At 42.8% G+C, this 26,887-nt stretch overlaps 1 protein-coding gene across 2 annotated transcripts in view; it reads right to left on the bottom strand.

Moving 5' to 3' along the window:
- The window catches only part of Gria1 (glutamate ionotropic receptor AMPA type subunit 1), a 319,841-nt gene that overhangs the window by 122,789 nt on the left and 170,165 nt on the right, over positions 1-26,887 (bottom strand). For both annotated transcript variants that reach the window (XM_005067739.4, XM_005067740.4), the window contains exons 3-5: positions 24,673-24,912; positions 21,020-21,204; positions 9,551-9,604 (exon numbers count right to left, since the gene is read on the bottom strand). In XM_005067739.4, the coding sequence (XP_005067796.1) occupies positions 9,551-9,604; positions 21,020-21,204; positions 24,673-24,912 (479 nt within the window). The remainder of the gene's footprint in view (positions 1-9,550; positions 9,605-21,019; positions 21,205-24,672; positions 24,913-26,887) is intronic.

Here is a 26,887-nt window from a genome sequence, read left to right as displayed (position 1 = left end):
GATTAGTTACCTTTGTAACTAATGCTACTATTGCACCTATGTATGTCTTTTACTCCCCAGCAGTCTTCACAGCACTTTCAAAGCTAAACACCAGGGAGAGAGTTTCCTGGTCAGTTTAAGATTAAATTCTCAGTGTCCTGTAATCAGAGATGGTGGCATCTTCATCAACAGCAATGTTTTTGTTTATGATGAGCAACCAAGAGCTATGGCAATAGACTTTGCTATTTTGGGAATATGGAGAAAATGATATTCTAGCTAATAATACATTAATTTATCTGCTTATTCATTAATTAGTGCTCAGCATTGTCACACATATCATAGTCACAAGGATGTAGCAGAGATCCAGATAGGCCCAGTCCCTCCTTTCAGGTCACTGAAGGTCTAGCGAGGAAGGACTTTTCGTTCAAATACATTATAGAGAAAAGAATGCAATTACACCCCTGAATCTTGAGGAGGAGGAGGAGGAAAGATACACCCTGAGCATGGGAGACACCATCTCATGGTTAGAGGTCATAGAATGAATAATAAAATTTAAAAGGAGAGCCGTACTCCTGGAATCCAGTTGTAGAGAGGGAGGAGGGATGAACAAAGGGGTCAAGACCATGCTGGAGAAACCCACAGAAACAGCTGACCTGACCAAATGAGAGCACATGGACCTCAGTCACAAAGCTGGGGAACTAGCATTGGACCAAACCAAGCCCTCTGGATGTAGGTGTCAGTTAGGAGGCCTGGGCAGGCTATGGAATCTCTGACAGTGGAACCAGTATTTATTCCTAGTGCACAAATGGACTTTGGGAGCCATTCCCCACGGAGGGATACTCTCTCAGCCCAGATACATGGAGGAGGGCCTAGGTCTTCCCCCAAATGATGCGACAGACTTTGATGATCCCCCATGGAAGGCCTCACACTCCCTGGGCAATGGATGGGGCATGGGATGGGGGGTTGGTGGGGAGCATGGGAGGATGGGAGGGAGAGGGAACTGGGGTTGATATGTAAAATAAGATTGTTTCTAAGTTAACGAAATAAACTTTAAAAAAGGAGAAACTGAACAGAGCCAGTATTTGTCTCTCTCTACTCCTGATTGTGGATTTGATGTGACCAGTCACTTTATTCTCCTGCCTCCATTGCCATGACGCACTGTGTCCCCACATACTGTGTGCAAAATAGACTAATCCGTCCTTTGGTCCCTTCACTCAGGTGTTTTGTTATAACAGGAAGAAATGAAACTTATTAGATGACCCATCTCCAGAGTATTAACTCTGCCACATGTCAAATTCTCAGGACAGGGCCTGACATACAGCAAGCCCTGCTTCTGGGCTCCCTTGTTCCTGGGGTTCCACTCCCTCCTACTCTTGTTTGCTCTTCACCCTTAGGAAGAGGAACAGACAAGGGGCAGGTACTGTTGCACCCATTCTGCTCACCTGCTGGATGTAGTTTTAAGGCACCTTCAATACCTCCAAGTAAACGATGGTAGGGGCATCTCACATGAACAGTTGCTGTAGCCCCTGCCCTGCACATCAGGATGATGCCAACCAGAGTTAGCTGTCATGGCAATCCCAGGGAAAGATGTAACAGGCACCAAGAAGCAATGTTGCACTTCCAGCCCATCCAGTGGGGGAAGGGTTGGAGGGGGGATTCTCAGAGGCTTCTCTGAGCAGGAGTGTCCCTTTTGTAAAATAAAGGGCTGGTAAGGCAAGGATCCTTGGGGACCTTCAGGCCCAATCCTCCTGGGTTCTTGAAACCAGGTGGAGGGCACATTGTTACTCCCATGCTGATGTGTGGGTAGGTGCCTTGTCTTGATCTGTCCTGGACGTCCTGCCCCACACCGCCAGTGCCTCTTCTCTGACGTCATATTCTCGTGTTTCAGATGGCTTCTGTAGGACTGTGTAACTGCCACAGATATTACCTTGCTTTTACATGATCTGATCTAGTTGGGGGGCAAGGTCAGAGTGCTTACAGGACAAGAGTGGAGATACCTCATGAGAACAGCAGTACCAGAAATGAGACATCAACAGTCCACAGGGTGGCCTAGCTAACTGTCAGAATCACACCCTGGGACCAAGAACCAGAGGGCAAGAAGGAATCTGTGTTAAAGGTGCACACACCAAAGAGCCAGCCACAAGCATTGCCAGCAGCTCCAGGTGGGCTTGTGGAAGGACAGCTCTTCCAGAGCCAGAAGTGACCAGGGAATGCAGAATGCAGACCACACCCTGTTGGCAGAGGCTAGGATGGCTGCCAGAAGTAGGGGACTGCCTAGAGGTAGGCACCTCCATTCCAGGAGGCAGAAGAGTGGGCCTCACTTAGGCATGGAGCTGAGGAGGAGCTGGTCGGCCCTAGGGAATGGGTGAGAAGACCTGCCCATCACCTGTTTAGTATTTGCATATTCATGACTGGATTTACATCCCTGCCCTTTCTGCAGGAATATGTCTTCATTTCCCCATGTGTATATGTGTTTGCATGTGTGTGCGATCACATGCATGTGAGTATGTGAACATGTAGATGTATGTGCATGTGGAGACCTGAGGCTGATGTCAGGGATAATTCTATTGCTGGTCAATTTTACAGGCTGAGGCCAGGTCTCTCAATCAAACTCAGAGCTCTTGGATGTGGCTAGTCTCACTAGCCAGCTTGCTCATGGGATCCTAGCTCCTTCTTCCCAGACTGCCACACCCCCCTGTGTTTACACTGTTTCTGAGGATACAGCTCTAGTCCTTGGCAGAGGCTTTAATCACTGAGCCATTTTCTGGCCCTTCTCTGCTTGTTTTATCAGACACAAAATGTTTTTAAGTACATGATGTCCGAGCATAAATGCTCTTGAGAAACCACTCCACTGCATCACCCTTTCACTCCTGCGTGCCTTTCTGGGGTGACTTTTGAGAGAAATTCATTCCTTGCAGCTCCCTCTTCCAGGCCCTGGGAAGTCAGAAGTAGATGAAACAGGCCACGTGCTGCCATTGTGTGTTTCAGATTAACAGCAAAGAAGGCGCCTTATGATCAGTGTGGCTTTCCTAATCTCAATTATGGTAAGTGGAAGGCACTTGGGGCTATGGTTGCATGTAGTAAGGAGATGAGATTTGATGTAGGAGGGGCCTGAGGGAGCTCAAAGATGGTATCTTGTCCCCAGATAGGAATATCAGTAATGACGATGATGACACTGATGATGGTAATTATGTTGGTAATTACCAACACTTATTAAGTGCCCATTTGGGGTCATGTATTACTCCAAGCACTTCCCCTACCTCATCTCGCTTAATTCTCATAGCATCACTGGAGGAGGCAATTAATATCCTTACCTCTTTTTAGACATAAGCCATGGGAGCTCAGAGACTATAAGGAATTTGACTAATGTTACAGAGCTGATAAGTACAAACCAGAATTTAAACCTCGGTCTGTCCGACAGGAGAGACACCCTTCCCAACAGCGCTTGTGCCACCTCCCTTACAAGAGGCTTCAGAGGCAAATGTGATCCCATATGGTGCTGAGGGAAGGGGAGTGGGCAAGCTAGACCTTGCAGAAGGAGTCTACAGATTTCTCAGTGTGGGTGAGCAAGGGATTAAAGAACAGTTTCTTCTTGGGCTGAGGAAATCAACCTGAGGGTGTGAACTAGCTGCTGTATGGATCAAAACTTCTGACTCTAAAGGCCTTTGGAGTTAGTGGTGGCCATAGTGGTGGTATAAATGGCTGGCTGCTCTGGATCCCAAGATCTTAAGTAAACACTGGGAGACCAGAACCCATCCCTCCCTCGGCTTCTACCAGACTAGATGGGATTGTTTGAATGACACTCATTGAGTTCTCATTCTGGACTTATTACTGTCATTGAATTTAAGCCTCTTGACAGGGACTTGTTCTACAGTCATCTCTCTAACTCTCCTATATCCAGTGTCACAGGCTACAGTAGTGAGAACATGAACTCTGGGCTTCTATGAACTGTGGGGAAGCCCACCTCAGTTGTTTCATAAATGTGGTGACACTGGGGAAGTCAATGTACCTTTGTTTCTCCATATGGAAAGGTGACTATAATGTCTACTTCGAAACCTATCAGGCATGTCAGGATATGTCTACTGCCAGAGCCATCAGGAGTGTCAGGATATAACATCAGAGTTCTATGGAGGGTACAGAAATGTATGTCTGGAGTAGATGAGGACAGAGAGACAGCAAGCAGGGCTGGAGTGTAGATGGACAAGATAGGTGTGAGGTAAGGGTGATGTGAGGAATGATGACCAATGGTTAGAGAGAAGTTCTCTGTCATGTGATGAAGACACATTAAACTTATTGTGGCCAGGAGGAGATACATGTCCAAAACTGTAAATTTAACCAAGAGCCCAAGGTTGGGGGGCTCATAGGCCACTATTACTATCACTTTGCTAGATGAGTGGCTTCAAAAGACATGTCTTTACCCTTTGGTAAGTACAGCTCACAGACCTCAAAAGGAAGTGTCCATTGTGCAGTGGACAGTGGTTAACACAGAAACTCACAACCGATCAAAGTGTAGAGCACAAGTGTTCTCTAAACAAAAACAGTAGAGTTCCCAGCCCCCAATGAGGCATCAATGTTACATCCCTTCCCTGCAAATATCAGGGACCATTTGAAAGCTGAGGTGTAAAGTCTGTAAGAACTAGAGGTTGGGGAGGACTGCTGTGAGAGAGTCTTTGGGACATGGCAGGGCAAAGGTGCCCATGCAGTCGTGGTTGCCCAAAGAGGACCCACACGGAGATTGAATCTTTCAATATTCCAGCATGGACAGGGAAGGGGCTTTTGAGCTCCCAATGCTAACTGAGAAACTATTGATAATTGATGGCCTCTGGAGCAAGGAGAGTCAGTTTTTTCTTAAGTCTGTGTGTGGCTCCAGGTATGTCATCCATGCTCCAGTGAATGGCCACATATCCAGGAGTATATGTGCCCCATACGTTAGACTTTGCAGGTTATTAAAAGATTAAACACAAGAGGATACAAATATGGGAGGGGTGGAGAGGTGGGAGTGGATCTGGGAGGAGTTAGGAGACAGAGTGGGAGAAAATATGATCAGAACACATTGCATAACTGCATGAAATTCTGAAAGAATTAAGGCAAGTATTATATTTCTAAAAGGATGATTATATAAATGTATAAATCTGTGAACATGTCAAGAATCCATGGATTATTTACTTTAAGAGGGTAAATAGTAGAAAATATGAGCTATATCTCAAAAAATGGGTTTGCGATAATGAAGGTGTAGTGAAATGGCTCTCCAAGGTCAAGTCTCCATCAACGTCTCATCAAGGACTGATGGAGAGTCCAGTGTTGTATTAATATTCATCTATGTTGTTATATAATGTAAATTAAGAATAGATATGTAACCATGTATGCCCATATATACACACATATGAATGACACAGGTGTCAAGGAAGTTTTAGTATGAATTCTTAACCTAGGGAAGTCCCTATTGCTGAAAACACTATTCACTTTAGATGCAGGGCCCAGAGGCCCCAGAGCTGGAACTTACCTCAAAACCTATTCTCTGAGGACTAGTTTTCATGGTACTAAAAGGTACCATGCAAGCTTCCAAAGGAGGGAAGCAACCAACAGTCCTACCCAGCTATGATACCTAAGAACCACTATAAGGATAATCATGGCCCAAACATGTGCTAGTGTTCCACAAATCTTCGACATAGTAAGGTCCACTCAAGAGAGAGAGATCATGCTGCTACTGGAAACCTAGCAACTACTCAGGGATAGTGAAGTCATGGATCTTAGAGAACCTACAGCCACCACTAACTACACTCTCAATATTTGTCCTTATACCCACAGGTGAGTGTAGTCCTCACCCATCATTCAGGAAACATCTCTTTGTAACAGATGAGGATCACTATAGAAAACCATAACCAATCAAAACACAGAGTTGTGGAGCACAGTCCCAATGGATATATCTATAATACAACTGGTGCACCTAAGACTCAGTGATCATTGTAGAAGAGGGGGGTAGAAAGATTTTAAGAGCCAGAGGAACAAGGTGTTCACTGTGGGATTATACCTCCTAGGAGTATCAGAAGCTACACCCATAATGTCTAGACAACATGACTGCTCAAACATTAGCTGAACAGGAACCACAGCAATAGACATGCTAACAAGGAAAGAGGAAAGCTCATGAGTCCTTAACCCTGTACAGGTAACCAAGGAATGCTGGGAATGGGGGAAATTGTCTTCTCCAGGGAGGGCACTCCAATTACCTATTAACCACCAAACGTTGAACTCTGAAAAGATCCATGCAAGTAATATTACACAGACCAAGCAGGGTGTATTTATGAGTATGTGTTATTAATGAAAGAGAGACTGTAGGTTTGAAAGAGAGCAAGGAGTGATATATGAATGGATTTAAAGGGAGGATGGGTAAGGGAGAGATGATATAATTACATTATAATCTCAAAATATAAAAATAATTAAACATTATCTACCTGTGTGGGATGCTTAACTGCTCAAAACAAAGTATCACCTGACAATATGTTTGTTTTTTTTTCTGATGACATCCTAAGAAGACAGAGAACTATTTCCAAATGACGCATGGGGAAACTGAGGTCTGATGCTTGATTGCTCAGAACGTTAGCTAAGCAAGAGTGACATTGGGGCATAAAGCAGGGTTTGAAGCCTTCAGACTCCTTCTCCACCAGCCTACCACCCCCTACCCCCTGGCCCCGTATGCTCCATTCCCCTTTCCTCCTCCCTCTGGCAGCTCTCCATGGGTGGTGATTTGGCTCCCACAGCATCCTTCAAAGTGGCCAGAGGGAAGGTTTCTGGGTGCTGCTCTGAAGCCCAGTCCTTCTGAAGGAGTGGAAAGGACTATGGCATGTGCTTATCCTTTCCACAAGGTTTCTGTGCCTTACTCTGTAATTGCACCCGAGCTGCAGTGCTCCGAAGATGAGGGCTAGCTCCATGCAGCAGCAGGCTAATTATGTGGATGAATTTCTAAAAATTATCATTGTATAAATTGTGATATTCCTCTGAAGGGGAAAGAAAACACAGCACATCCTCCACCATGTCTCAAACTGAATTAATTAGGAATTTGAAGCCTAATTATCAACTAATCTATTGGAACATGCTAGTCTTTCATATCTGGCTGGTGTTTGCAATTTGCAGCCTATTAGTGGCAGTTGTTAGGATCTGAGAATTCATTAGGTCAGAAGAAGAAAAATGTGGGTCAGAAGGATAGGGTAACCTGAGGGGCTGGCTTGGGGAGGCTGTGGCTGTGGGGTCACTTGGTGACAGATGAGGGCTGGTGGTCTAACTACCTGGGTTCTTCCTTCAGAGTCTCTAAGGCTACTGGGTCATTTCTGTCTTACCAAAGGAGGTAGCTGTGCATGCCTTTGCCCAGGTTCCATTCTTTTCCAAGCAGCAAGTGTCCTAGAGCAGTGGATGCTGTCATCAGCGTTGGTACTAGCCTACCTACACTGTTCACTGCTGTGTTAGACAGGCTGAGCCATACTCCCTTAATGGTTCAGTTTCCCTACAAGCAAGAGGTTCTGATGGAACTGGCTTCCATGGTCCCATCCAGCACTGTGGATCTGGGATATGAGGGATGTCACAGGTTTCCTCATTTCTAATGAACAGGTTTCATTTTTGCAAATGTTCTTTCCTTGGCTTCCCCATGAAGATTCTAAACAGATGCCACTCATTAAAATGCAAATACCTTGAAAAGATGATGGATATAGCCCTTGACACCTAAATCTAAATTAATATCTCTCAGGAAGTCCTTCTTAGTTCCAACTCTGACATTAGCGCACTGACTGGGGAAATCAAGGCAAGGGAGGATCAGAGGGTAAAGAGAGGGAAATCCAGGACAAGCTAAGGCTGGAGAGCAGACAGGGCAGAATTTAAGGGTTAGACAGATGTCTAGACTCCAATATTAGACACAGATTATGTGCCTTAATTCAACTAATGACCTTTATTCCTAATACAGTATAAAATACCAGTCTTTTATTTCTTTCCTTCAACATCTCCCAGAGATAACCAGAAGAAGATACCCTGACTCAAACTGAGTGTGGATATATATTTATCTCAGTAAGGTTAACATTTAAACTTTTCTTATAGATTAAAATATAGCAAATACCACAACTTAATGGAAAGATAAAAAGTTAAGAAGGCAGGTCAAGGCAATGGAGACACTTTGTAAAAGGGGTGACTATCAAGGGAAATGGATGTATGGCCATATGTGTTATGGGTTTAAGTTCAATGGCTGCTATAGTCACTATGGAAACGAACTGCGGAGTTCCTGAAAGTGTTTAGCACAGGGTTTAGTGTACAACCCAGCAGTCCCCAGCCTCAGTGTATTTCATGGGTCAGACTTGTATACAACACAGTGTTTATCATACCAGTCCCAAGACAGTAATGGCTTAGAAGTCCATCAGCTGTGTAATGGATGAGCAAAACAGGTTGTCTCTCTATAATGAGCTACTGTCCACTGAGATAGACTATACATTTGTGATTTCTCGAGGCTGTGGGAGCTTGGAGGGTGAGTTATGTAATGACTATTGATGTGCATGGGTTTGGGGGTGATGAACTTTTAAAATAACGTTGTGATGGTTTCATAACCCCATAAATACACACAGCGCCATGGAAGTGAGTGCCGTAAGTTAGTGTGTGGTATTGTGTTGTCTGTGGATTTAATATTAAAGTCTCTAAAATATGGGTCTGAGTACAAAAGAATATTACATTTGACTATGGAGAAAAAGAGCTTGAAGAATCAAAGTTTATGACATAAAAGATAAAAGTGGGAACCATGACACAGGAAGATTAGACATGACAGAGATGACAATTGCCAGAGAAAACTTACACGGACACATTCTGGCATCTGCATAAAAAGTATGTGCACACAAAGGATTTGAGAAACCAAAGAGTCTCCATGGCGTGCAAAATAATAGCACCCAATAAACAGCTACAGCCTGCTAAAGTGAAAGCATTTTTTTTGAAGACACAGGCTTATCTAGACTGTATATAAAATGAAAAAAAGCCTCTCTAAACTGACATTAATATAGATTAATATATAAGATGTTTCTTGGTTAAAGATTTGTCAGTTTCAGAATAATTATGATTTAAATGTCTATAATTGTGAATAGTAAAACCACTGTTGAGTTCAAAACCAATGGGATCCAGACATTGCCAGTCTGTTCTAAGACATGGTGATTTTTCCTCACTGCTAGGACCAGAACTGATCAAAGATGGGGCTCTTATGAAAGAGAAGTTTACACTGCAGCATGCATCTCACTATCACCTAAGGATAGCTAATAGTTCCTTCCTTGACTTCCCCACCGTGATGGACAAGTACCTGAAACTGTAAGCCAAAATAACTGCCTCTGTCTCTTAAATTACGTTTTAGACAGGGTGCTTTGTTCTGGCAACAGAAAAGAAACTAGAGCAGAAGGGTAGAGGGAAAGAGGTACATTTGGTGCTTCTGAGACTTAGCAATGCTACTGTGAATTGCCCCATCCTCCTACACGGTTCAAATCAGGTGGGAGTGAAACGAGCTCAGACACTAGGTGTGGGAAGTACAAGCCTTTACCGCGGCTCATACTCTACTCACCAGATTGGCAAGGATGTAGTGGTAACCAATGCCATTCTTTTCCAGCTTCACAATCTGAAAGACAGAACGGGAGGGTACTCATTAGTCACACCCACACCTACAGTGACAGAGCGGTGATGACAGCAGCTGACATCAACTGGCTATTTACGCGATGCCCTTCACTGTCCCAAGTACACAAAACTGTAACATCCTTACCGTGTAACGATGGTGATGCTGTTAGCTTCTTTGACAGATGAGAAAGAGTCACAGAGAGCTAACTCCAGCTCATTTAGGTTGCACAGCTATGAAGAAGTGAATACAGGATCTGCAATCACTACTGACTGGTTTGAGTGGTGAGGGTCAGGGGGAGGTTATCACTACAACCCTAAGGAGAAAGCCTAAGTACTCACTGCATGTTTTTTTCCACAAAACATTCCTCACGTGTGGTGTAGGAATTGGCCGTTATTCATAGCGGGTTCTGTCAGGGCTACTCAGGTGGTCACATTAATGAGTGGGTAGTCACTGGGGCATGAACCACATGCAGACACCCTCTCTGTTTTCTGAATTCTGTATTCTCCTCCCTAAGTGGTTTAGCACCCTGATAGTAATAGATCATTCAACATGGATTTTGGGAGGGAAGACTGGGTTACCCCATCTAAGTCCTTATTTGACAGATGGACTATGGCCTGAAGTGGGGAAGTGATTTTTCCCATGACCCCTGTGTGGTATGCTGGTAATGGAAGGGATCAGGACTCTGCTCCTCGCATTTGTACCATGAGCACTTTAACGCTTGAATTATCTCCACAGTCCCCACCCTCCTACCGTGAATGCAGACTGCCTTTAATCATCTTAAAGTCAGGGAAAATATTTGTGGAAAGAGCTATCCCAGGTTTCTGAGACTGCTTATGAGGAATGGCTGAGGCTGCATACCTTGATTCTGGCCACAATGAGCCTGATATTAACTTGATCTATTTCTTACTTTCTTTTTTTTAAATTATCGAATTGGGTTTGTATACCCTGCTTGAAGCCGCTCCCCGTGCACTGCTACAAAGAGACATAAAATAGATGAGAGGCACCTAGGCTCTTGGCCTAACTGAATAAATTCTCAAGGTTATTAAAATCCACACTCAGACATCTCCTTAATTGGATGTATGAGCATAATGGCTCACAATTTTTTGATGTGGGCAATAATTAAATGCAAGAGCACACTATGCATATGCTGGAATAGTGAGACAGAGATTCAGTGGCTGGAGTTCAAATGGCACCAAGGTGATGGTTTTATTAATAATTCTTCATTATTTTTACATTTTCTTGCCACATGGCATGCCGTCTCTTCAACAAGGATACACCTTTATCAAAAGCCTATTGAGGTTCCAATAAACACAAAACAGCAAATAAAGATATTTTACAGCTCACCACATCCAGGGAGTGGAGCCACAGAGTTGTTGCAACACAGAAACGCAGAAGGAAGCAGACGAAAAGCCAATATAGAGGATTACTTTGACCAATAGAAATGAGTGACTTGTGCATCTCAAACTGATGGTGACATCCACACTGGTTCTATCCAATGTCTGACTTATTGCTTTGACTCATTTTATCTCACAAATATTTATCAAGCCTTAACTGCATGAAGCCGGTGAACAGTAGATAGGGAATGAAATGTGATATTTGGTATGGGAGGCATCCCACAGTAAACCAGGCACAGATAAATGCACACACGGCCACTGACTGAAAACAGTATCGTGAAGGCAGGGTTATTCCTCTCACTGCCATCACAAGCTACATTTATTACAAGTTGACATTCTTTGGATTTTCTTTATTCACAAACTACACATGGATGGCTCCTGTAGGTCTCCGCAACTCTCTGCATGACTTGTGGGTGACTTCTCAGCTCAGCTCTTCTGTATAGCTTTCTTTGATTAGTTCAACAAACGTCTACTGAACATGGACTTTATTCTAAGCACTGGGAAGTGTGTGGGGTATAGCTCAAATAGCAAGGCAAGGTTCCTGTGACCTCGCTGAGCTGAGATGTGGTTTCAGGAGGAAGCCAGATGGTAAATATATAAATAGATGAACGAAGAAGACGTCAGCAGGTCATAAATGGCACAGAGATAATAAAACAGGGCAGGGTGATGGATGGCCCTGGGAGGTTCCAGTAGACTCTCACCTCAAATTCATTCTGTCCTTAATAACGATATTATATCATTTAGTGTCTTATATACAAACTGGCAAAGAAAATTATCCAGATAACCCTCTTTGTTATATATATATATATATCTTATTTATTTTGTATAATTAAGTCTTTATATATATATTTGTATAAAATTTTGCACATTTACTTCATTTTGTACTATGTAGTCTACATGTGTATATGTGCATCCCATTGTGCAGTGGCTGTGGAGGCTGGAAGAGGGCATAAGATACTCTGGAAGTGGAGTTAAAGGCCACATAGGTGCTGGAACCAAACCGAAGTCCTCCTCAAGAGCAGCAAGTGCTCTTAACCACTGAACCATCTCTCCATCCCCTGAAGCTACACATTTTTATGATTTAAAATATATATTCTGCATATGAGAGAAACATATGATATTCGGCTTTCTGAGTCTGCCTTACCTCACTTAATGATACCCTTTAGCTCTGCCCTTTTTTTCTGCAAATGAAAATGTTATTCTTTTTCCTAGCTGAATGAAATTCCTTGGTGTAGATAGTATGTTTTCTTCCCTCATTCATCTGTTGATGGGCACCTTGACTATTGTGAATAGTACTGGAATAAGTACAGTGTCTGTATCTCTGTGACCTACTAAGATACCTTGGTGTGTGTCTTAGGTTTTCTTTATTGCTGCTGTGGAACATCATGGCCAAAATGCAAGTTGGGGAGAAAAGGATTTATTTGGTTTATACTGCCACAGCACTATTCACCATCGAAGGAAGTCAGGATAGGAACTCAAACAGTAAGATCCTGGAAGTAGGAGCTGATGCAGAGGCCACGGAGAGAAGCTGCTTATTGTCTTGCTTCACATGGCTTGCTCAACCTGCTTTCTTATAGAACCTGGGACTACCAGCCCGGATGACATCACCCAAAATGGGCCTGGCCCTTCCCTGTCAATCACTAATTAAGAAAATGCCCTATAGGCTTATCTACAGCCCAACCTTATCGCAGCATTTTTTAAATTAGAAAAAATCTTACTTTACACATAAATCCCCGTTCCCTCTCCCTCCCATCCTGCCATGCCCCCCATCAACCCTCATCCCACCTCCCCCATCCACTCCCTGGGGAGAGTGAGGACTTCCATGGGGGATCATCAAAGTCTGTCACATCATTTGGGGCAGGGACTAGGGTGAGAGAGTATCCTTCCAAATAGGCTCCCAAAGTCCATTCATGAACTAGGGATAGATAAATACTGGTTCCACCGCAGGAGGTCCCATATACTGTCATGCCTCCTATCAGACTGGGGTCCATGAGCTCCCGCTTGCTCATGTAAGCTCTTTCTGAGAGTTTCCCGAGCAAGGTCTTAACCCATTTGCTCATCCTTCCTCCCTCTCTACCACCGGATTCCAGGAATCTGGCTTAGTATTTAGCTCGTGTCAAGTTGACATAAATCTAGCCAGCACAGTGTGGCTGGAATGTATTTATATGGTAGTTACACTTTCAGTTTTTGAGGAACAGCCCTACTGACTATTTGACCTTCGCACAAGTAGTGTGTGCCTTTATTATTATTACTATCTGAATCTTCCATAGCAGTTGTATTTTTGCCTTTCTTTCTTTCTTTCCTTCCTTTCTTCCTTCCTTCCTTCCTTTTTCTCTTCCTTCCTTCCTTCCTTCCTTCCTTTTTCTCTTCCTTTTCTTTCAAGACAGTGTTTCACTACAGCTTTCAAGACAGCTCTGGTGGCTGGCCTGAAACTCACTGTGTGTCCTAGGCTGGCCTTATGCTTATAGAAAATTGCCTGCCTCTGCCTCCTGAATGCTGGAACTCTAGGCATGAAAAATCATATCTAGCACCATTATTTTGATCTTAGCTATTTTATTATTTTAAAAAAGAATCTTTATGTTTTAAGTGCAAAATTATTTTGTGTGTGTGTGTATCTGTGAACGTGTGTGCATGTGGAGGTCAGAGGCCAACTCGCAGGAGTTGGTCATCTCTTTCCACCATGTAGGTTCTAAGGCTCAGGCTTCACTCCATGCCTCTGTGCCTGCTAGGCCATCTCAGTGGTACAATTTTAGCCATTTTGACTGGAGTGAGCAGAAACTCACAGTGAGTTTGATTTTTACTTCCCTCATGACTAACAATGAAGAACAGATTTTCATCCATTTCTTTTTATTTATACCTCTTTTGAGAACAGTCTGTTCAGTACATCCATCAATTTGTTGAATGGGTGATTTGCTTTTGTTTTTCAGTATTTAACTTCTTGTGTTCCTTATAAGTTCTAGAGTCTAATCTTCTTGCAGATGAATAGTGAACAGTTATTCTGTTCTGCAGGTTCTTTCTTCACCCACAGATTGTTTCTTTTGAAATCCAGGCTATTTTTAATTGTGTGTAATTCCATTTGTCACGTCCTGACCTACTGGGGTTCTTTACAGAGAGTTCTTGGGCAATATCTAATTTAAGTGTTTTCCCTCTAGCAGACTCGGAGTTTGCAGTCTTAAATGAAGGACTTTGATCTATTTTGATTTTATTTTATTTTTTGCAGAGTGAAAAAGAAAGTGAGGGATCCACATTCATTTTTCTACTTGTAGGAATCTAGTTTTCTCAGCACTACTGACTGATGAGGTTGCCCTTGCATTATTGTTTATTTCTGGCACCATGCTTTAAGTGGCATGGGTTCTAGTTTTAGAACCTGTACTTTGCTTTATTGCTTGTCATGTTTGTTTTCATACCAATACCATTCAGGTTTTGTCACTATGGCCCTATGATATATTTCAAGATCAGATGGTGATACCTCCAGCATTGTTCTTTACCTTCAGGATTGCTTTAGCTATTTGGAGTCCTTTGTAAGTTCCAGACTTCTATTTTCTATTGACATGAAGAATGCCATTGGAATTTTTATAGAGACTGCATTTACTCTTGTGGATAGCATTTATCAATATGCCCATTTTCACATTATAATTCTGCTGATCCATATGCAAGGGGAGAGGGACGCTCATCCATATCTTATTCATCATTTAAAATTGTTTTGAGGTTTAATTATAGAGACCTTTAAAATCCTTGTTAGGTTCGTTCCTAGGCTGTTTTGGGTTGAGTTTTAAATGTCCACTGTAGGCTCATGTGTTCGAACATTTTAATTCCAGCTGATAGTGTTATTTGGGGAGGTTGCAGGACCTTTCATTTGTGGATGAAATATGTCACTGGGCATGGGCTTGGAAGTGGTATAACCACGCCCCATTTGCTGTTCTCTGCTTCTTGTGTGCTGTTACAATGTGACTGGCCAGTTCCCTGTTCCTGATACTTTGCCTTCCCTGTCTTCCTCACCATGATGGATTCTATTCTTCTGGAATTGTGATCCAGAATAAACCCATTCTTCCCTGAATTACTTCTTGTCAGAATATTTCACCATAGCAACAGCAAGGCAGCATAGGTATTTTTATTTTTAAATTTAGTATGAATAGGACTTAAAAATCATTTCTCAGATTAAAGAGTTTCCTAATAGAATCTTTAGTATTTTAAGTATAGAACCAAATAGAGGTAATTGGACTTCTTTATTTACAATTTGTATTTCTTCTATTTTTCTCTTGCTTTATAGCTCTAAGACTCCAAATACTACATTCTATATGAATGACAAAAGTGGACACCATTGCCTTATTCCTGATTTTACAGGAAATGCTTTCATTTTCTCCATTTAGTATAATATTGGTTGCAGGTTTGTCACAAAATAGTTATTATGTTGAGGTAATTTCATCAAAGATTTTATACAAATGGATGCCGGATTTTATCAGTGTTTTTTTTTTTTAGCACGCATTGAAACCATACGAAAGAAACAAACCTGATTATAGTATCTAGTCTTTTAAAGATGGTTTTAGATTTGTTTTATAAACATTCTTTGGAAAAACATTTAGTTTTGTTTTAATCCTTGAGAACTTAATATATTTATAAACAATGAAATATGATATGATCATATCTACCCTCCATTTGTCCTTTTCAACTCCTGCCATGTCTCTGCCAACATGCTACCCTCATAGTTTCATGTCTTTTCTATTTGTTTTTGTAACACATGAAGACCAGTTAGTGCTGTACATCTATGCATGGTGTGGGGCCATCCACTAGAGCATGGGGACTCAGTCATGAACGAGTCTCCCTTTCCTGAAATCTGTCATCTTCAGATAGCTCCCGAGCAAGGGATGGAGAATGGAGGTCATGTACCCATCTGCGTTAGGCTTTTGGCTTGATCTTGTGCAGGTAAGCACAGAGTTATTGTCAAGGAAATTAGTCTCTCTGCTTCCCTCCCTCTCTCCCCACTCCTTCCTGTCTCTGTCTCTCCCCCTCTCTACCTCCTGTTTCTGTACGTCCTTGTCTGGCTGTGATGACAGGGTAATACTGGTTTTATAGAATGTTTTTGGTAATGCTCCTTTCATTTCTAGCCTATGAAATAGTTTCAGGAGCTTTTCTTTAAAGATCTGATAGAACTTGGCGGTGATTTCTCCCAGTCTTGGGCTTTTCTTTGTTAGGTGACTCATTACTGCTGTTCTATTTTCATTGCTTAATGAAGATCTAAGGAAGTCGTTTTTACCATCTTGATTTAATTTGAGTAGGTCGTACTCTTCTAGGAATCCATCTATTCCAGATTTTCTATATGTTCAGTACATAAATACCCTGGATTTCTTTGGTATCCTTTGTAATGCCCCCTTTTTGTCTCCATAATTACTAATTTGTATTATCTCTTACTTTCTTTTGGTTAATTGATGGAAGGAAGGGGTTGTTCATTTTGTTTTCTTTTTAAAAAGGCAAACTTTTATTTCTTTTCTTTTTTGTATTGTTATTTAGTATTCATTTAATCAATTTGTGATCTGATCTTTATTATTACTTTCTGTCTACTGGTTTTACAGTTCTATATTTTTGTTTTTCTAAATCTTTGAAGTGTATCAAGTTATTAATTTGCAACTTGATTTATAGTGTAAGCACCAATAACTATATTTCTGTGAACCAAAGATCTGATAATTTTCATTTTATTTTTATTTGATTCTAGGATTTAGAAAATATTTCCCTCTGGCTTTCCTTAACAAATGGCTGGCGATTCAAAATTGTATTCTACAACCTATGGGTTCTTGCAAAGTTTATGCCATTTCTTTTTCTCTAGATCTCTTCATTCCACTATGATATGAGAATATACAATGAATTATTTTGATTATATTTGTCAAAATTTACTTTCTTGCCTAAAATGTCATAGATTTTAGCAAATCTTACATGGGCTGTTAAGAAGTTGTTTGGCAGCTGTTGGATGGAATGTTCTGCAGATGTTTAATTTTCCTTGATCTATGGCATAACTTAACTTGGAAGTTTATTTGTTGATTCTCTTTAATTAAATTATCTCCTTATTCATGGGATCTGAAACCACTCAGCTTTATTCTATCTGACTCCATCAGTCCATGTCTGACCACTAGTGGTTCTTCTATGATTTAGTATGCAACAACATTTGGGGCATATGTTCCTGACTGATGCTTTCATTTAGCAGTGACTTTTATTTCCTCTGTCTAATGTTAGCTTTGCATTATCATATATAAGTACCGTCCTCTGCTTGGTTAGGATTCCACCTTCTTAGTATACAGACTTCCTATCATTTCCAGTCTGTGTCTTTTGCTAGTGTGTTTCTTATAGACAATACATCATTGGACAGTTATTTTTAAATCAGATCAGCCAGTCTTCATTCAATTGGAGGCTTATAATTATTTACATTTAGGGTTATTATGGAGATTTTTGGTTGCTTTCATGGTTAATTCAATCGTTGGTTGTTTTTATCTGGCCCTACTCAGAGGCTTGGTAGTTTATCTGGCCCTCTCATGAACTGTGTTCTTATGCTTGATGATGGTGTCTTTCTTCCTTTGACTCCTTTACATACACTATGTCTGTGGATCAGGCTGATGATATTCCACTTTGTACACCCTGGAGTGGTTGGTTTCTAGCCCAGGGGTGTCTCCCAAGTGTGCTGTAATGGAGATGCAAACGCATCGATGAGATCCACAGCAGGTCAGTCTCTAGCACTTCAAGGGCAGGTCAGCATTAAACACACTGCTGGTGGGATGAAGCTGCAAAGGTTAACTGTGAACTTCAGAGCCCTCGGTGATATTGCAGCAGAGAGATGGGTCTAGGTAGAGGTTGAGCCTCAAGCTCAGGGCTACCATCTCTGCCATTATCCTCAGGGGATGGGCTCATCTTTCTAGTCACCAAGGGCAGGGGCTACCCAGACACAATACCATTTTCTGCCTGAGTCAAGCTACCCAAATTCTTGGCATGTTGAGATAAGACCTTCCTTTCACTCACAGTTGTTTTCCATACTAGGGATGTGGCTGAGTGTTCCTGGGTTCCCTGACTTGTAATTGTTCTTCGTAATCAGGGTTGAAGGGTAGCTCAGTCCTAAATGATAGGTTTCCACTCGAGATGGCACCAGTCACAGCCCATGTGACTTGAGGAGTAGAAAGTTGGACCCACTCTCCCCTCTTGGCCCCTGGTGTGGAGAGTGGGCTACACCAGAACCCCTAGCCAATTGGAGGCTTCAGAATACTGTGGTTTTGTTCTAGGGGTGGAACTGCCAATCCATTGGTTTCTTTTCATCTTTAAGATTAAGTTGTCTGCTTCTGCCCATGTTGGTGCACAGGAGGCAGAGCTGTGTACCATTCGTTCCTGTTGGTTTAGTTGCTCTTCTGCTTCTCCTCAATTTTCAGCCACCCTGTCACCCTTTTGTGATTTCTGATGCTCCTCTACTATGTTTCCTTTTATATATGATAGTTTTCTTCACCATCAGCTGTAAAATGTGGGCACATGCTTTCAATAAAGTGGCCTCATGGAGCCTTGCAAAACTTTGGCCTCTGTTTTCAGAATATTATAATGAAATAATTTAAGATGTTTGTAAACAACAATGTAAAAACTCACCAAATGAGTTACTTCCTTGTGAAGTAAAAATTTGTCCTTGACAGAGGAAGTAGCCATAGATGTACAGTTAAGAAAATTGTATTCTGTGTTGTGCATGGTGTCTTTGTATGTTTGTGTACACGTATGTATATGCATGTGTGTATGTGGTCTGTGTGCATATGCATGTTCATATATGTGTGTATATATATGAGTATGCATGATCAAATGTTTGTGGATGAGTGTGTGTATTCATGTTCGGGTGTGTGTGTATGTGTGCACATTCACAGGTGCACATGCATTTGTGTTATAGACAGAGATCAACTTTTGGTGTCATTCCTCAGCAGCCTTCCAGATTAGTTTTAGAAATCTGTGACCCAGGGTACCCCCCAGCTGATCTAGGCTCACAGATCAGTGAGCCCCTGGGATCAACTACCCATCTCCAGCTCCCCAGTACTGGGGTTAAAGGCATGTGTCACCCCATTCAGCTTTGTAAGTATGTGCTGGAGTTGGAACTCAGGTGCTCATGTTTGTGCAGCAAGCACTTTACTAACCTCAGGAAACAGTATTTTAAAAAGTTACGTGCATTTGTGTTTTGCCTGCATGTATGTCTGTGCAGCACAGGTATGCTTGGTACCTATGGATGCCAGGAACAGAGCTGGATCTCCTGGAACTGAAGTACAGATGGTTATAACCACCATTTGGGGGCTGGGAACCAAAGCCAGATCCTCGGCAAGAGTAGCCAGTGCTCTTAATCCCTGAGCCATCACTCTAGCCATGAGGAAAGTTGCGTTTTTAAGACACTGGGCCATGTTGCCAAATCCAGCTTGGTTTGATTTCTTGATTTCCTTTTATGTTAGCTGTGAGGCTTTTGGTAAAACAAAACAAAACAAAAAGCAAAACAAAACATGGCTTCTTTATCTGTAACAGGGAAATGGGTAGGAGTTATTTGATCTACAATGTGTAAAGACAGACATTATACACAGGAAGAGCCTGATGCAGTGCCCCCTCCTTTGCTGTGAGCACCCAGAAAACAGCAGCATGACACAATCCAGGACAAGCCACCATTCTAGTAAGAGCACTTGAAGCCACTCATTCCATCCGTTTCCCACCTCAGCTCATCACTGGCCCCACCCCAGGTTTGTAGAGTAGGGCCCTTTATTCTTATCTCACAGATACATTCATTTATGGTCAGAGAGGGAAATGACTCATGAAGCCGGTACAGCTGGCACTATGAATAGCAGCAATGGGCAGCATTTCCACACATCACGTCCTGTGAACACACTCCTTTCTAAGTATGTTCCATGCCCTGGTCCTTCTAGTCCTTGGAAAAGCTTTCAAGAGGAAGTTATTATTTCTGCTTTATAGAATGGGGGTGGGGATGTGAGATGGAAACAGATTACCAGTCTGGCCCAAGGTCAGGAAGCTAGCAAGCACTCAACCTGGAAGCTGAACGCCTGCTCGTTTGCTTCCAGAATCTCTGCCTTTACCCATTACCTTACAGTGCCCCCACTCTCACCCCGGATGCTAGCACTCAGCAACCCAACCACAGCCCAGAGGACTTCTATTACTATAGAAACAGTTTTGCGCCGGTTTCTCTTCGAGAGCAAACCCCAAATCCACACTTGACGCTGTAGAACACACATAGTTAATCGGTGGCTTCCCAAGTCCTCCCTGCTCTACTCTGGAGGCTTCACAGTGATTGTCAATCTGGTGATGAGGCTCCCTGTCGGGGGTCCAGGGTCTTGAGGGCCATTAACCAGCCTTGTTGTGTTGTCAAGTATCTTAAAAGCCTATCTTTCATTAGATGGCACTATTCAAACATGACCGCAAACCTCTTCCTTGCTAGTTCATCTGAATACACAAATGCAGCTCAAAAAGACAGTGATCTACACAGAGGTGCTCCCGGCTGGGCTGCCAAGCTTTCTCTAATTCTGACACCAGAGCAAATCCAGTTAAGAGGCTTCTGGCTGAAGCTGTTGAGGCTACAGAAGCTAGTTGTAGGATATATCACCTTCCTGCTCTCAGAGGCAGGAACTGTTCGAGGAAGGAATGGAAAGGGAGGTGACCCTTAAAACAGGTCAGCTGGACCAAGGCCATGTTGGTTCTGTGAGTGACACAGCCTGGACTGAACACAGGCCTCTGGCTGCAGCCTGGACTCTCTAAGCTCTAAGAGGCGATGCAATTTAATTTTAAGAGTAAAGAGGAGCCCAAGAAGTAAATTTTTGGTCTGTCTGTGTGAGGACCACTTGAAGTGCCTCATCAAGTCCCAGATGGAACTTATAGGACTCACAGAATGTAAAATGGCAGGTGTCAAGTCTCACCTCCTCAAGAGCCCTCCTTAGACCCTCTCTCCCTAACACCCACAGCAGAAGCACACTCATCTTCTTGGAATTATCTCCAATGCCTGCTTTGTGTACTCTGTCGCCTTTAGTACCTGGCCCAGGATGGCGTTGAGGCGTTCTGATTCACAGTCCACCACCACCAGCCTCTCCTTTTTCTTCTCCAGGTCCTGGAAGAGCATCCGGTATCCTTCCTCTGTGGTCGTCATAATGTTGACAGCCGTCACCTGCCAGTTCTTCTCTGCAGCTGTATCCAAGACTCTCTGCAGGACTGACAGGCCTGCAGTAGAGGGGTGGACAGAAACATGTCAGCGTCAGCATTCACAGGTGACATCCACTTCTGCCTGCGCTTGATGTTGCCCATCCCGACTTCCACCAGGCACATTTAGCTATCTATCTGCGTCCACTTCCATGGGAATCATGATGCTGTCTACACCCACTTTCTCTGAGCACTCTCTGCTGCTTGTCTTACTTCCCTCGGTGGTCACTGCTGTCCCCCACCCTATTCCTGTAGCAAGCTCAGTTCCTGCTTTCTGTGTTTCCGAATGCTGCAGAGGCAAGCACCTTGTTAGTATTCTGTTTACGGGATGTGACAGACAATAAGAAAGACTTTTGATTTAAGACCCTACAAAAGGCTTACATTCAAAATATAAGCGAAGTGACTTCGATGGGCTCGCTTGCCTGTCTGAACTTTGGTTTCTTTGGAGGTAAAGAGAGAACTTTGATTTCTTCGATGGTAAAGAGTGCCTCACAGTGCTGATGAAGATAAGATAGGCATATTGTGTGTGGGCTGCTGATACCTTAAGGGTTTTCTAAATGATAACGGTTATTATTGGGGGGCAGAGGTGCTTTGGATGAGAAGATCCCAGATAGGTTCATGTATATGAACACTTACGAGGTCCCCAGTTAGTGGTGCTGCTTAGTGAGGTTATGGAATCTTAAGAAGGTGAAGTCTTAGTAGAGGAAGTACAACCCCTAGGGTGGGCATTCAGGTTATACAGCTTTGTACCATTTTCTGTTCTCTCTCTGTTTCCTGTGTGCAGATGCAATGCGATCAAGGCCAGCTTCCTGCTCCTGTTGCTGTGCCTTCCCCACCATGATTCATTGACTATTTGTCCCTCGAACTGTGAACCAAAATGAGCCCTTTCATCCTTAAGATGCTTTTCTCAGGGCATTTTATCACAGAAGTAGAAATGTAACCAATAGAGTAATTGTTTATAGAACAGGCCAACCTAGTATCTAAAGACAGCTAATAACTGAGTCGAATCTGAAAATTGGTTGTGGCTCCACTAGCTAATACTCTGTCCCACTGTGTGGAGGAGCCTGCCTTCTTCTCTCAGACTCTACGGTGCAATTGTTTGCTTTTGTGCAGTGAAGGACCACACACTAGTGTCATGGTCTCAGGGAAACGTACAGTTCACACTTTAGGGAGCCAGGACCATGTTGTTGGCAGAACTGGTCATTCTCTTAGTGATCTGGAGAGAATCCATTCTCTTGTTTCTCCAACTCACAGTTGCCTGCTCCCTCTGCTCATATTCTTTAGCTTATGTCCCTTTTCATCTTCAAAGCCAGCAATGGTAGCCCAGCCTTTCTCATTCAATCTGATACCAAGTCTTCTGGCTCCCACTGTCGCAGGTAAAGACCGCAATTGTACCATGTCCAATGGAGTAATCTGGAACAATCTTTGCTCTCCAAGGTCAGTTAATGAGCAGATGTCATTGCATCTGCAACCTTAGCTCCTCTTTGGCAATAGCATTCACACATGTTCCAGGCCCAGAGACAAGGAAAAGGACTTGGGAGTTGTGGAAGTAGGTTGTTATTGTGCCTGTTACAGACAGCTATTTTGCTGTCACATTACAAATTAATCTTTTGTATGCATTCCATGTCTAACTCCTACTAATCCCATTAATTTTTTCTATAGTGACCAATATGACATCAGGCCCCAGGAAACATCTCTAGAGTGATTCTGTTCTGATTTCCCCCTTTGTTTCATTTCCAGGAAGAGTTGTTTTGTGTGAGTGAGCTCCATATTTGCTGAACCTTCACTATCTTTCTGGCTTTCCTCTTTTAGTTCAGTGGATTCTAAGAGGTCAGTCTTATTCTGATCCACATTTAAAGATGTAGACACCAAAGCTTATTAGTCTATGATCACACAACCAGAAAATGGCAAAGCTTATGGCTCTGGGTTTTGAGGTGGACACAGCCCTTTGCAGAGTGTGGGCTTTTCTGTTAACCTAAGAAATCTCTTCTAGGGTGTACATTGTGTTTTTCTGGAGTTTCTACTTCTGACTTATGCCTTTATTATGGAACAAGATTGTTCTGAGGGGGACCATTGGCAGCTGACCCATAGAATGGATGCTGTCAGAGAAGGGAAATCATCAAAATAGGAAGAGACAAGAAAAGAACAAAGAACACAGAAAGAAATAGATGCTTCCTGCTCTCTCCTTGGTCACCTTCCTTTTTGAACAGTACCTTCCCCTCTGCTTATAAAACCATCTTAATCAGCCACCCTTCTGTCCAAAGTCTAAGTTTCTCTGAGGGAAAAATCTGCCAGGGAAGTGCTCCCCCTTCAGAGTCTAGGCTTTTTAGCTTTTTACACTATCAATGACAGTGTTCTTGTAGGACTAGGTCATGCATAAGAATAAGGTAGGACAGGGCAATCACACACCACAAGGGCCAGGGAGAAGAGTTCCTATTTAGAGCATGAGTTAACAGAGAAAATAGGATTAATGCCGAAGAAGCTGAGGACCATATGAGGAGATGTGATAAATAAATGCACCCCAGGATAAAGAAGCTACAGAGAGTAATAAGTATGGGAAACAATTGGGAAATATGATTGCAAAATTCAAAGGGAGCAGGATTAAAAACAAACACGAGGGGGATGATAGCAATGATAGGAGATGCAGATGATGATGATTGTAGTGAGGGTGTTGATAGTACATGGTGATAGTGATGATGATGGTGGCGATGATAGTGGTGGTAGTGAAGATGATGATGATGACAGTGATGATGGTAGTGTAGTGATGGTGATGATGACAGTGACAATGGTGATAATGGTGGTTGTTATGTTGACAACTGAAGGTGATGATGGTAGGATGGTGGGATGGTGGAAGTGATGAAGAAGATGATGATGATGCTCATGATCATGGTGGTAGTGGTAAAGATGGTGACAACAGTGATAGTGATGGTGATGGCAGTGATGATAGTGGCGACAACAGATTGAGGATGATAGTCACTACATTGTAGGCAATGAACAAACATGTTTAATTCATCTCATTAGTTTTTCATGATACATTCTTGAGGTAGTGACAATTCTTCATTCCAGACATGGGGGAATGAAGGCATGGAGAATTTGATCCACTATACAAATGGTGAAACTGATGCATCAAAAACCTGCCCGAAGTCACAGGGCTAGTGAGGAGAGAACTTAGGATTCAGATCTTGGCCTATTTTGTGCTCTATTAACATTACTGTGAACTGTGATCCACTTTTCTGAAGACCTTAGACTTCAGAGATATGAGTGTTTGGTGAATAGTAGAATGGCTTGATGGGATAGAGGATATCTCTCTCAGAGGTATGCTTTCACCCTCCGAGTTAAATATTGGCCACCAAGAAATCCCAGAACATAGATAAAGCACCTGGCTTGCTTCCCCAAGTGCTCTATGGAGACAGAGAGCCATCATTCATCATCCTGCTGGTGGTTTTTCTCCTTCCCTCAACAATGTCCTTTCCTTAACCCTTAGCTTACCCCGGTCAGCATCATAAATGTAGACAAAGGTCTGCCACTTGTAATGGTCGATGATGCTAATGAGAGCTTCCTGCAGTTCCGGGCGCAGCTGAAGGACGAACTGATTGGATGTGTCAACAGGAAAACTTGGAGTAATGAAGCACACATGGAGGGCCCCACAGAAGGAGGTCAGCATGTTGACAGTCCTTCTTTCATAAAACCCAAAGATGGCGTAGACTCCTTTGGAGAACTGGGAACAGACTAGAAAAGAAGATAAGAAAGGTTAGTGGTAGCTGGGGAGCCTCTCACTGGATAAAAGCACTTGTTTCACAGCATGAAGACCTGAGTTCAGATCCCAGAACAGCCAGGCATAGCTACATATGCCTGTAACCCCAGCACAGAGGGGTGGAGACATAAAAATCCATGGGTCTCACTGAACACCATCCCAGCCCAAAATAGTAATCTCTAGGTTCAGCGAGAGGCCTTTGTATGAAAGGAGTAAGAGAGAGAATAACAAAGATGACACCCAATGTCCTTCCTTTCTTGGCCTCTGAACATGTGCACATAGATTCACACATCTGCATAGATATATGTACACACATCCATACCCCTCAAAGTAATGAATAGAAGATGCTATAAACAAATGGCCAGATGGCTCAAATAATCCATTTTACCCACCATCACTTACCATCTGCTGTCTAGCCATCCACCCTACCAATCAGCCGTCCGCCCAGGCCTTCAAATGCCAATCTGTTCACCAGTCCATTGATCGTCTCATCTTCCCAATCTATTCACACGTTCCTTTGTGCAAACCCTCATCCATCTGTCTACAGCCAATGTTTATCAGATGCTTGTCATAGATCAGTGGTACCGGGATTATTGATTATAGTGGCCATGCAGCAAAGCACTTTCACATAATTAACTCTTGTTGTCACTATAATGACCATGTTAAGAAAAGAATGACAGGGCCACTTTTCGGACGGCAAGTTAAAACCAAGGATTTAAAGTGAATAGCCATATTTGTGCTGGGGAGATGGCTGAGTAAAATGCTGATCATGCAAGTGTGAAGGAAGACCTGAGTTTGAATCCCTACGATGTGGAAAGCTGGGCACAGTAGTATATGTGCCTGCAATTTAACTGATTTTATGGTTAAATGGGAGGTGGAGCTAGGACACTGTCTGGAATCTCTTGGTCCAACTAGTCTGCATACACTGGCAAACAACAAAGCAAACCTGTCTCAAGCAAGATAGAAAGAAAGGGTGACCATCTGAGGCTGTCTTCAGACTTCCATGTATGCATGCTTACAAACATATGCACCCACACTGATAATGGACATGCTCATGTTATATATGTTCTAGGTCAAATCTAAGGTGGGTGATATGCTGACCATTTAGCCACCTTTCATTTCTTTATCCACGACTTTAAGGCTAAGCTTAAAAACTGCTATAGTAAGGGCAGCAGCCTATGATTGCTGCTGGCACAGGTTTAGGAACACAAGTGTTGATTTTCTCCATCTTGTCCTTCCTTTCAGTGTAAGTCTCCTGCTGATGCTCATGTTGCAATCATACATCTTGATAGGAGATTTCCAGGCTTTCCAGAGTATTAGCCAGAGCAACAGCTTAGCTGTGTAAACAGCCCCACAGGATCGGTTCTGTAGGATCCCAGTAGTTACCAATGCTCATTCGTAGGCGATTACATTGCTGCTTAGATGAGGATGTGATTGATGGGAAAAAGACCAAGGGCATGGGATCCAGCTGCCCATCAGTCAGTCTGTAAACTTCACTTTTCTATCTGACACAGGATGGAGAGTTCACATTCTTTGCCTCAGCTAGGGGACATCTCTTAATTCATCACGAGAAAGACCTTCGTTGTATATTAACATGTTGAGTCTTCAAAAGTATCCATAGAGGATTATTATTATCGTTAATGTTTTAATTTATTCTTTGAGAATTTCACACATGCATACATTATATTTCAGTCATCTTCACCCCTGACACCCACACTCCAACTCTTTCCAGGCTCCCCCCACCCCTAGACTCTTGCTTTATGTCTTCCTCAAGGTGACTTGCCCACTGACTAAGAGATCTTTATTTAGATTGAAACATCATGGAATACCAACTCTACTTGCCCCCATGGTTGTCCCGAGAGCTGACAGTGATAATCATGACCTAAACTCTATGCTGTTAGGCATTTTAAATCAATATCAATTACTCACATGCTCTATAATTCTTAGGAA

This window comes from Mesocricetus auratus, unplaced genomic scaffold (genome assembly GCF_017639785.1).
Source record: "Mesocricetus auratus isolate SY011 unplaced genomic scaffold, BCM_Maur_2.0 Super-Scaffold_100007, whole genome shotgun sequence".
Classification (NCBI taxonomy): domain Eukaryota; kingdom Metazoa; phylum Chordata; class Mammalia; order Rodentia; family Cricetidae; genus Mesocricetus; species Mesocricetus auratus.
The sequence above is the reverse complement of the archived record's forward strand: the minus strand, read 5'-3'. Positions and strand labels throughout refer to the sequence as shown.